This window comes from Cheilinus undulatus, linkage group 13 (genome assembly GCF_018320785.1).
Source record: "Cheilinus undulatus linkage group 13, ASM1832078v1, whole genome shotgun sequence".
In the NCBI taxonomy this organism is placed as follows: Eukaryota; Metazoa; Chordata; class Actinopteri; order Labriformes; family Labridae; genus Cheilinus; species Cheilinus undulatus.
The window spans coordinates 8163678-8176351 of NC_054877.1; the positions used below are offsets into that span (position 1 = coordinate 8163678).

At 39.7% G+C, this 12674-nt stretch overlaps 1 protein-coding gene and 1 long non-coding RNA gene across 3 annotated transcripts; one reads left to right on the plus strand and one right to left on the minus strand.

Annotated features, from left to right (window-relative positions):
• Window positions 1-404: 404 nt before the first annotated feature.
• LOC121520741 (zinc finger protein 850-like) lies at window positions 405-5948 on the plus strand. Its single transcript, XM_041804344.1, has 4 exons — window positions 405-974; window positions 2351-2448; window positions 2535-2631; window positions 4761-5948. The coding sequence occupies exons 1-4, from the start codon at window positions 656-658 to the stop codon at window positions 5645-5647; spliced, it is 1401 nt and encodes a 466-aa protein (XP_041660278.1). The 5' UTR covers window positions 405-655; the 3' UTR covers window positions 5648-5948.
• A 4367-nt stretch (window positions 5949-10315) lies between these two features.
• On the minus strand, window positions 10316-12647 carry LOC121519598. 2 transcript variants are annotated; one of them, XR_005992717.1, is made up of 2 exons: window positions 12040-12647; window positions 10316-11963 (listed from the first exon to the last, which is right to left on the minus strand). It is a non-coding gene; the product is annotated as an uncharacterized LOC121519598 (long non-coding RNA). The 2 variants fall into 2 exon arrangements; XR_005992718.1 differs by having other exon boundaries at window positions 10316-12001.
• Window positions 12648-12674: the final 27 nt, after the last annotated feature.

The window sequence follows — 12674 nt, forward strand, 5'->3', positions numbered from 1 at the left end:
GCATTTCATTTTTGATTAAGTATGGCATCTGATTCCCATCTGTTCCTTGACATTGTTTGCAGGAATTCTATTTTTAGATTTACAGACCTAAAATTGTATCAGCATTGAAGAATAACCATTTCCATGAGGTCACATTAGATTAAAAATTGAAGTTCTTTAATAAGATATTTAAAAAAAAATAATGGGTTCCTTTTGGATGCCCATTATGATACTTACAGAAAAAAAAAACATGAACACACTTATGAAACAAGAATGTGTGCGTTTTATGTCATATTTTTGGACTGTTTTGTCACACTATTTTCATTTTTATACCATCATTTGGACAATTTTTAAATTTATTATGACTTTAGACTTATTTTTGTCGTCAATGTCTGGCTTTCCTCCAGACTCTTTCACAGGCGGGTGGCCTCCACAGCTCTCTAATCAGAGAACCGTAAGAGTGTAAAATGATACTTCGCACATGCGCAGCAAGAGTTTTCTCTTGTCTTTCACCCCCATCACTTCCTGGTCCCTCTCCGTTGTGTTTACATCTAGCGTCAATCTTCATCTGAGCCACCGTAGCAGGCGCGTGTGTTGTTGTTTTTGTCACCTGTATCGACCAAAGTAGTCTGGATTATTCTGGTTGAACCCACGCACTCGGTGGATCTAAGAAAAGATGTCTCCGGCCGCTGCCTTCCACGCGCAGCTCGCCTCCATCATGGAGGTGTTGGCTAACACGGCGGTGGCAGAGATCTGCGAGCTGGTGGACAGCGGCTACTCCATGCTACAGCTGGAGATCTCACGGAGCCGCAAAGAGAACGAGGTGCTGCGGAGAAAACTACGGCTCGTGGAGCTCCGGAACGCCCGAGCAAATGCCCTGAGAACCGCGGCTACCGCTAGCGGCACGGCGCTACAGCTCGCCAATGGCCGCGCTCGAGCTCTGCTGCCTGCTCATCACCCTGGCAACGAGCCGAGAAGGAACGGCGCATCTGGAGGTGACCGTTTGTACTTTTAAAATAACCATTAGAATTTGACATTAGTGGGCAAAAATGATGGTGAAGCCTACTTTCTACCTACCAAAATGTTGTAGTTAACGACTATGTAGTTACAGAACAACAATACAACCAAACTCGCAGGGCATTTCGAGTTTGACCCCAAAATACAAGAAATTCAGGAATAAACGGAGGCGTACAAACAAGGTAAACATTAGAAAACGCTTTCAAAACTACGGTGGCCTTGAAGGGCAACTTAAAAATTGGTTACCTAAGACATTTATCTGGACACTTAGCCTCTCTAAAGAAATAGAAAAAGGATATGTCGATTTTTGGGACTCAAATCTTTAATCTGGATTCTAAGAAAAATCCATGAAAAAAATACAAATTATTTACAAAACAAAAAACAAAAAAAAAAATAAAAAATCAATGACAGTGTATTATAGCTACTCTCAAATAAAGAAAACTGATTGACTAAAAACATTTAACTGGTTACCAAAAACATATGAAAAGACAATAATACTTAAAAATAATGAAATACAAATAGGCCTGCAATAAATGAAAAACTATATAATAAAACTGACAAAAACTTGAAAGACTATAATGTAGGCCACCTTGGAACAACAAGAAAAAAACTGATATGCCAGTTTTCTAAGGGTTATGGAGAAATGAATTAATGAGAAAAATAATCAAAAATTTCTAGCTCAAAACATTTATGAGAACCAAAACATAGAATTTCTTAGATTATAACGTTAAAAATCTCCTATAACATAGAAATAAATTTTACAAAAGGACACAGTTCTCCTTGCACAAGTATACAGTTGAGGGCCTTATCAAATATTCCTCTTATTGCTTTTTAAACTTGTTTTTTTCTTTAAGATTTATTACTTTTTAAACTTAAAAAGATCCTGAGTTTGGTTTATTGTAACTTTATTACTTTATAATCTCAAAAGTGTTGTGTTTTTTCTCTAAAATTCACATGTTCCATTTTTAGAGTGGCCATAATACATGATTGTAAAAAAAAAAAAAAAAAAAAAAAAAACTCTTCAGGCCCTGAGAAATGAAAAAAAATTGCCATATGGTATGTCACCTGCAAATAGATTTGAGTAGTGTTTTTTGCCATAAAAGAAAGGGTTTTGATGGGCATTTTCAATCAAACTCTCGGCTTCTGAAGACTAAACAGTAACATCAGTTCATAATGGAATTATCTGCAGTTAAACAATTGATGATAATTAGTTGCCGCCCTAAAGGCTTGCATTATCAGCTGAACACTGCAGTGCTTGTTCTGAATTCCCGTAATGCTGTTGTTCAAATACTGACTTACTATAATGTGCAGCTAGAGAGATGTGATCTTTTAAGTGTTGTTTTGACCCCTCCAGGTGAGCTGGTGCTGTGCAGAGCGTCGAGTCAGGAAACGATACAATGTGGCGACACGGATCCATCCTCAGAGTCAGGACAAGTCCCCACACAGAGAACAGTGAGTACAGAGGACACTATTCTAGATTTGCTGTTTCTAACTGACCCTGTGCCCTCACTTTTTCTGCACTCGCTTTCTGTTTGCAGATGTCTGAAGGTGAGACGAACCCACTGACGCCCTCAGTGATCAAAGTGGAGGATGATGATGAGACCTGGGACAAGTCTGGACACGACAATGGCCATGGTTTGAGTTAATCTGTTGACAATTTAAACAAGATGTAGCCACTGTAATTTTATCTAGTCTAGATGATTTTTGGCTGCTAATTACACATTAAATACAAGCTACAGTACAACCAGCCATCAGTCAGTCAGTCAGTCTTAAATTGTATCGTGCCAGTTCATTACAAAGGCTATCTCTGTTGAAAATTCACCCTCAGTCACAGTGCATAAAAAGTGGTTAACTTCATTGGCAAATATGCAGGATATATGGAGTAGATGGTGCTGTGAAAAAGTATTTGCCCCCTTTCTAATTGCTGATGTTTTTGCATATATATCACACTTGAATGTTTCGGATCGTCAAACCAATTTTTATATTTCACAAAGACAACCCAAGTAAGCACAACATGCAGTGTCAGAATGATTATTTAATTTTTTAGGGGGGGGTCCAAACCTGGCACTATGTGAAAAAGTGATTGCCCCCTGAATCTAATAGCTGGTCGTGCCACCCTTGGCAGCAATAACTGAAATCAAGAGTTTGTGATAACTGGTGATGAGTCTTTCTCATCGCTGTGGAGGAATTCATGCCCACTCTTCTTTGCAGAATTGTTTTAACTCAGCCATATTGGAGGGTTTTCCAGCATGAACTGCCCATTTAAGGTCACATCACAGCATCTCAATTGGATTTAAGTCCGGACTTGGCCACTCCAAAACCTTCGTTTTGTTTATTTTGAGCCATTTAGAGGTGGACTTGCTGGTATGTTTCGGGTCGTTGTCCTGCTGCATAACCCAAGAGCGCTTGAGCTTGAAGGCATGAACTGATGGCCGGATGTTTGCCTTCAGGGTTTTCTGGTGGACAGCAGAATTCATTGTCCCATCAATCACAGCAAGTGGTCCAGGTCCTGAAGCAGCAAAGCAGCCCCAGACCATCACACTGCCACCACCATGTTTGACTGTTGGCATGATGTTCTTTTTATCAAATGCTGTTATTTTTACTCCAGATATAACGGGCCGCACACCTTCCAGAAATTTCAACTTTTGTCTCGTCAGTCCACAGAATATTTCTCCAAAAGTCTTGGGGATCATCAAGATGTTTCTTGGCAAATGTAAGATGGGTCTTTGTGTTCTTTGTCAGCAGTGGTTTCGGCCTTTGAACTCTCCCGTGATGCCATTTTTGCCCAGTGTCTTTCTGATGGTCGAGTCATGAACTCTGACCTTAACTGAGGACATTAAGGCCTGCAGGTCTTTGTATGTGGTTCTGGGTTCTTTTGGGACCTCTTGGATGAGTCGTCGTTGTACTCTTGGAGTCATTTTGGTTGGCTGACCACTCCTGGGAAGGTTCACCACCGTTCCCAGTTTTCTCCATTTATGGATAATGGCTCTCACTGTGGTTCGCTGGAGTCCAAAAGCCTTGGAGATGGCTTTGTAACCTTTTCTAGACTGATAGATTTCAATCCCTTTGTTTCTCATTTAGTCTTGATTTTCTTTGGATCGTGGCATGATGCGTTTCTTTCTGAGATCTTGTAGCCTACTTCACTTTGTCTGACAGTTTCTATTTAAGGGATTTCTTCATTCAACAAATCTGGCGGTAATCAGGCCTGAGTGTAGCCAGTGAAATTGAACTCAGCTTTTCAAGAACTGTGGTTAGTCACAGTTCACTCATGATTTAACATGGCACTGTATATGGAGTGCAGGTTTGGTTAAAGAACTCCTGAATTAAAGACACCAATCTCCTTTACGTAACCAAAACTAATGGGGACAATATTCAGCACAGGAATGAGGATGCTAACCTACAAAGAGGATTGAAGGCTGGTGGTGCTAGCAATGCTAGCGCTAGCCACATTCTGTAAACCAACTTTCACAGTTATGGTGGACATAGATTTATAAAATGTCTGTGCTTGAGTTAACAGTTGTCTTCTGAATGCTATTATATTGCATTTAATACAATGTGAAATTATTTGGCTAGAAACATCCCTGCTCTAGACCTGCTCTCTACAGAACCTATATAAAATTGAGAGGTATAGATATGAATCATCTTTGTTGTTAAAAAATGATCAATTTCCTTGTACATGCAGTTTTAATGAGACCTAAAATAGCTGGTTAAATCTGATTACTTTAACGTGAAAGATTTGATATTTTGCTTTTCTCCCTCCCTAGGAGATCTTTGTGTGGTTGTTGTTGGACAAATGACAGATACAAATGCTCCACTCCAGCAGAACAAACAGGAAGTAACAGAGGAAGGTGGCGGCTCAGCTCAAGCATGGTCGAGCGAGGAAGTCAGCTCCACCTCAGTGTCCATCCAAAATATAACAAACACCGGCCAGAGCTCAGAAACCAGCGATTATGACTGTGTGATACTTGAACCAGAGCTACAGCATGGCTCAATGACTACCCAGGATTCTTTGCAAGAGGATCCCAGCTGCTCATACATGATGAACACTGGAGAGAGAGCCGTGTCTGATTCAGGCAGCAGCTTTACTTTCACCGTCAGTGAGCTCAGTCCATCTATAGTAGAGCAAAGACAGCCTCCAGGTTTACACAATAACCATCAGAGGGTGCTACAGCCTCCAGTGAGGAGAGATACGAGAGAGAGGTTCGGTGCTTTCGTGAGAAGAGACCGGTGGCGGTCTCAGGATGGTGTGAACAGAGCGTCAGGTCACAGCAGGGACGACAGTGGAGGGGGGAGGTTTGTGTGTAACTGCTGTGGGAAAAAGCTAGCCTGCTTGAAGAACCTGAAAACCCACATGAGGGTCCACACGGGCGAGAAGCCGTTCGTCTGCGCGCTCTGCGGAAAATGCTTCTCCGACTCCAGCAACCTGAAACGTCACCAGAGCGTCCACACGGGAGAGAAACGCTACGGCTGCGTGCACTGCGGCAAACGCTTCGCCCAGTCGGGATCGCTCAAGGTCCACATGAGCGTCCACACAGACTGCAAACAGTTCAGGTGTTTGCAATGCGGCAAGACCTTCATCTCCAGCAGCCACCTGCGACGCCACTTAGCCTCACACGCCAGAGAGAAACAGTTAACGCAAACATTGCAATGATAGAAGTGGGATTATGGGAGTATGGTGCCAAAATAGGATAGATCCTGCAGGTGCTACAGGTGTAAATGATAAAAAGACAGGCGAAACAACATATCAGCCTTTTAAAATGTGTTTTATTTTGGTTGATTTAGAGACAGTTTTTTACGCAGGTGCTCTGCATTATAAAAGACTTTGTAAAAAGATGGACCAAGATAGAGTTTGAGAGTTTTGGAGTCATTGCATGTGTTGGTTGTTTTATTATTTGCACATTTTAGTGAAATTTCCACAAAAGATGTTCAATAAAGAAGGATTACAGAGGGAACCTGTGTCAAAATGTTTTTTCTAAAAGATCTATTTTGAAGTTTCTATCATTTACTAAGTTTATTCTTGCTTCTGCTCCCTTTTATTGAATGGAGACAGCTGAGGTTGTTTTGGCATCTGATCAGGAGGCCTTCTTTGGGGGTATGCCATGAGATTAGAGGGTTACTGAGGTCTGTTGAGCCTAATGTCAGAGTTTCCAGTGTCTTAAAGCTGGTTAACTGAGTCTGACCGTGCTAACTGCATCTAAACTCAACCTGTTCAGTCTGGGCCATGTGTTTGTCATCATCTTCAAGCACCACCACTTTGATAAAGTTTATAGTTTGCTCGGGTTTAGTAGTTAAACTTCCATATAGTCTGGATTCATCTCATACAAACTGAAACACTTAGTCTTTTTTGTTTGAATCTTGGTGATTACCCTTACAGCTCATTAACATCAAAAATCCACTATGATGGAGAAGACTGCTGACTTGACACTTGTCCATGCTGCAATCGTTAATGCCCTCCATGAAGAGGGTAAGCCACAGAAGGTCACTGCTGATAGGGCCGGCTGTTCTCAGAGGCTGTATCAAAGCAGGTTCATGGAAAGTTGACAGAAGGGAAAAGAGTGGTAAGAAAAGGAGTACAAGCAACAGGGACGAGCTCAGCCTTCAGGAGACTGGGGATCAAGAGCCACCACACAGACGGGTCCAGCAGATGGACTACAAGTGTGGTGTTCCTAGTGTGATACCACTCCTGAACCACACTGTCATCATCAGCTTCTCACTTTGGCAAAGGAGAAGAACTGGGCTGCTGCTCGGAGATCCAAAGTCTTCTTTTCAGATGGAAGTAAATTTAGCATGTCATTTGGAAATCAAGGTCCCCGAGTCCGAAGATTTTAGAGGCACGGAATCCAAGGAGCTTGAATTCCAGTGTTTTCAGTCTCGAGTCAACACTGTCAGCTGTCTACAAGGAAATATTAAAGACCTTAGTGCTTCCATCTACTGAGAAGCTTCACATAAATTCTGGTTTCCTTTTCCAGTAGGACTTGGCACCTGCCCACAGTGAAGCCAAAACTACAGAGGTGGAAAAAGTACACAACTATTGTACTCAAGTAGAAGTACGTTTACTCTGGTTAAAATTTTACTTCAGTAAAAATAAAAATGCTGGTCTATAAAAGTAAAAGTGTTTAAAGTTTACTCTAAGTACTGAGAAGCTACTGGGAATGATCTTTCCTTATCGGCAATAACAAGAAAATAGATCTTCAACCACAGAATCAGCAGGAACATTTTTATGAAATTGTTCCAGTTTTCACATGCAGTTTGTTGCAAATTGGTGAACCGGTCAGTATTCACCTCTGTGAGACTCTACCCCTCTGAAATGCTCCCTTTATGTCACGTCTAGACATGTTACGTCCTGTTGTCAATTCACCAAATTAGTTGCAAAATGCTCTTCCGGCTGTTGTTCCTTATTACGGCTTACTTTTCCAGCCTTTTGTTCCCCTGTCCCTACTACTTTTTTGAGATACATTAGTGTCATAAAATTCAAAATGACCTAAAAAAATTTTCATTGAATGGTAAAATGTCTCATTTTCAACAGCTGATATGTTATTTATGTTCTATTGTGAATAAAACTTGAATTAATGAGATCTGACAATCATTGCATTTTGTTTTATTAAAATTCTACACAGCGCCCCAACTTTTTTGGAATTTGGGTTATAAATGAAGATGTAAAGGTTGAGACTGTCGTCTTTAAAGCAGGGTGGTTAAAGAGTGGTGGATAACCAAAAAGACAGCATGAAAATATTAATGATGCAATGATGAACAGCACAACACGCCCATGATAATGTGCTGAGCAACAACATAAATGCAACCATCATCTTAGGAAACAGACCTAGAATAAGATGTCTGCATGCATGTCCTCCCTGATGTGTTTGTTTTGTTTGTCTCTTCTTCAATCATGAAGTTTTGAGTTATGATTTCTCCCTAAAGAGGTGGTATTGGTGCATCCACATGTTGGACCAGTCAAGTTGTCAGAGCTTTAAAATACAGTGGCCCTGAGAGCTCACAGCACTGCAACTTAAGAAAACACATGCAAAAAGACAAAACACAAGCAAATTAAGAAAACATCTTCATCAATTTGACAACACATGCGCAGCATTTAGAAAACGCGCTGCAAAGACCACAACACATTAGAAAAATGCGCTGCAAATAGACCGCAACACAACACATTAGAAAAACGCGCTGCAAATAGACTGCAACACAACGAAAGTGTTTACAGAGGACACTTAAAATGATGCACACGTCCGGACACGCTTATTGATGTTGTTGACCATAGATATGGATACGTAGATGACGTGTCCACAGCTATTAAACGTAGCTGCTCTGCATCGGCCGGTCCGCCATCTTGGAACTGGCGGGATTAGTGAAAGCTCAATATAAACAAGCCCACTTCGCCTGTAAAATCCGCCCTACCTTGCTTAATCCTGAACCGATCTACATGACTTTTGTTTTGTTATAAAGCTGAAAGCTTGAACATCATACTGATTACTTACTAGAGTTAAATCGAGGTACTTATTGTGGGTCTGATCAACTTTAAATTAAAAATCCTATTATGTCTATGATATGTACAGGGAACATGTGTAATTGAATATTTAGAATTTATAATTAGATAGTTTTTGTTTCCCCAAATAGATTTATATAGGTAATTTCTCTTCCTCTCATCTTGCAACTGGTCTTTAATCTAGGCTACATGTAGGCATACACTGGGAGTCGTCACGCCCTTTCTCACCTGATGTATTTTGAGTTTGCAGTGCATATTAGCCATGTGAGGACACAACGGCCGATCTCGGCTTAATTACTCATGCAGGGGATGAATTTCTGACTTAAACTCCCGCAGAGCTAGTAGATTCCAGTAAAATTTTCTGAGTGAATCATCAGATGGGAGGCAGAGAGACAGAGAGAGCTACATGAGGAAAACTAAAGTCTCAACAGGTAAAAGTCCCGACGAGTCACGTGATTTCTAATTTCTCATGATTTTCTTCTTTATGGTACAACAAAAAGTGGCAAAACAAAGAAGGAAAGAGCAAAGTCAAAGCTGAATGTTCCTGGCTTCTTTGATCATCTTTATGTTGTCTAAAAAGCCTAAATCAAACTGATACACTGTCTGTACAGCGCGGTGCACACTGACTCTCTCTCTCTGCGGTGCATATAATAATGCTTATCGTCAAAACGAGAGAATTTTCCTGCATTTAAGTCAAATACCAGTCTTCTGATGACTGATTTATTGGTTTGTGGGATAGCAGAAAATTAGGCTAATATATTTTTGGAGTGGGCGATAAGAACTGCGTGCTTTACTAACGCCAACAAAAAAAAAATAGATCACCTAGTTGTATATTTTAAGTATTGTATTTAATGACATTAAAATAACACTGAGTAAAAAAATAGATACTTAAAGCCAGGAGGTGCTTTCTGCCAGCAACATTAAAATGACCAGTCTGGCTTTTCACAATCAGATGATGGTCAGTATTACACATAGTGAAAGATTCCACATTTACTTCCAAAACAGCGGGTGCATTGTACTTTAAATAAGGTAACAACTTATAATAAACAACCCGGTCGGAAGTCCTGTACATATTTAAAGCCAGACCACTAACATCAGAGCAAGAAACCCATCGTATCTGTGGGCGTCAGCAAAGGAAGTTGGCTTTTTCGATGCTGTCTGCCCTTGTAACTCTGTTGCACTCTCACTCTTTTGCCCGCGCCAAGATGGCGGCCCCACAGACGTACCGTCAGATAGCGAACGCGTCATCTACGTCTTGACATCTATGTTGTTGACTGGATTTTGAGTTACAGTGGTGTTGGAAAATAAGATAAAAAGTGTTTTTGATTAATTTTAACATTGTGATCGCATGATTCAGATATTAGCCTACTGCAGTGATCTGCTGTTAAACTATCGTTAGCCTTTTGCTTTTAATTAGCCTGCTAATTCTCATAACCTGATGAAATAATACACACGGTTAATTCACTGTAAAACCATAGACTGTATCCGCATCAACAACATCAACAAGCGTGTCCGGATGTGTGCATCACTTTTAAGTGTCCTCTGGAAACACTTCCGTTGTGTTGCGGTCTATTTGCAGCTCGTTTTTCTAATGTGTTGTGGTCTATTTGCATCGTGTTTTTCTAATGTGTTGTGGTCTTTGCAGCGTGTTTTCTAAATGCTGGGCATGTGTTGTCAAATTGATGAAGATGTTTTCTTAATTTGCTTGTGTTTTGTCTTTTTGCATGTGTTTTCTTAAGTTGCAGTGCTGTGAGCTCTCAGGGCCACCGTAATAAAACCATGCAGGTAACAGTGGTAAAGAAATAAATACACAGTTTGTACTGAAACATATTAAATAGATGAGCAGTCATTTATTTTAACTTCTGATATAACAAAACATCTTGCACAATAACTGAGAAAACGCTGTAAAAATCAGATCCTTAAACTTAGCTTCCTAAAAAAAGCCGAAAACGGCAAATATGCATCATCCAAACCACTTAACGAATACTTGGTTAATTGATTTAATTGTAAAAGCGTTATCAACACTCAGAGATATACAGCTTTATCCTTACAGGAGCAAACTTGTTCATCTATGCTTCCCATCATCTCTCACGATTCTTATAAAACTCAACTTTGAGCTTCGTTTAAGGTTTAATTTTCACTGTTTTCAAAGCAGATGATTATTTATTAGACATTTAACATGAATACAGTACAGTGTAATAATAAAAAATAACATACATTATAAGTGCCGTCACACACACAGTGTCACATTTCCACATTTGGAAAGCTGTGCAGTCTAAATCAAGCTCAGTACAACATTTCACAACATTTTATCACATTACAAACACACAAGAGCTTATCTAGGGGTTAATATTCATAAAAGTGAATTCAAATTAAAGGGGGTTACCTCCCAGAAATATTGCAGTCAATTTCACCTCATAAAACAAAGACAAACAAACTTGATCCTCTTTTAGTTTCATTTAAAGCTGCTAAAATGCTCTCTGCAGAACAGAGGTGGTTTCATTTACACAAGCTGTGGGAGCTCCTCAGTGGAGTGGCGTTTGTGTCCGTCTCGTGAATATAAGTCAAATATTTCGCTTTTTTTTGGTCACAAACTCCTGAGATTAACACCCGGCTTTATTTTCAGCCTTAATATAGAAACTAGTGGCTAAAAGCTTCTTAGTGAACGAGTTAGCATGCATAGGAATGAAGAGCTACAGCTGTAGCTCACGTAGGCAGTTTAGCCGGACTACTGTCTGCTATGCTTAGCTTGCATGCAGTCCAACTTCCAGGTCAGCTCAGTGCAGAGGCTGTGGAGCGTGCTCAGAACAGACTTACATGTTTACAGGCATTTTAGAAGTCTAGTTTAAGTCAGACTAACACAATACTTCAACTTTCCTCATCTGCATGTAAACATAGACAGTCGCTACAACTGACTCCTTTGTCCATGTATGAATAAACACAGCTTTAAATGCAAAGTATTAATTCATGCATTGTTCTATTAAAATATAAGTAATATATAATCATTTATGATGTAGTATTGTTGATGTAACTCTTCCTGAATGTCTCATTTCTAAATATTTGGCACTAAGTGAATAAAAACACATCAGACGATTCAGAAACGCTTCGTTTTCACACACAGACATCTGACCTTTAAACCCTCAGCCAGTGAGAGTACAGTCCACAAAAACACACCTTTACATGTCTCTGAGGAAAAGTCCACAAAAACACACCTTTACATGTCTCTGAGGAAAAGTCCACAAAAACACACCTTTACATGTCTCTGAGGAAAAGTCCACAAAAACACACCTTTACATGTCTCTGAGGAAAAGTCCACAAAAACACACCTTTACATGTCTCTGAGGAAAAGTCCACAAAAGCACACCTTTACATGTCTCTGAGGAAAAGTCCACAAAAACACACCTTTACATGTCTCTGAGGAAAAGTCCACAAAAACACACCTTTACATGTCTCTGAGGAAACGTCCACAAAAACACACCTTTACATGTCTCTGAGGAAACGTCCACAAAAACACACCTTTACATGTCTCTGAGGAAACGTCCACAAAAACACACCTTTACATGTCTCTGGGGAAAAGCTGATTTGTGCGTCACAGCTCAACTCTTCCTCCAGAGTGTTCTCTTGGCGTTTGAGCCCCAAATATGATTGAATTCTAACTTTATAAAGTTAAAACTTTATAAAGCCCTACAGTACTTATTTTTAAATGGCTAAGCCTCAGCCTCACTCATTTCCTGATATAAATGCTTGTTTGTTTTCCCTCGGATGGGAAAGACAGAGCCATCAACACTAAAAGCTGTTTTTTAATTCCTCAAACATACGGCTTCTATTAGAAAACATCTTTAAACCCTGCTTTTTTACTTGCGTGAAGAATTGAAATTAAAAAATGATTTTTCCTCACATTCAAGATTCCTGATCCCACAAAAAGATCCCAAAAACATCCTAGATCCAGATTTCTGTGACAGAGCCTCAGGGTATGAAAGATTCAGAGAATAAAGTCATAATAATATTAGAGAAAAGTCTCAAATCTTTTCACAATAAAGTTTAACCCCTTAAAGTCTGAATACACAAATAATAGCCAGGAATTTCTAAATTTTTTGGAACTGAAATGTTCATTTATCTTTCTACTGAAATAAAAAAAATCCAAATTTCCATAAAATTTAACAAATATATTTTTAGTATCTCATTTCAT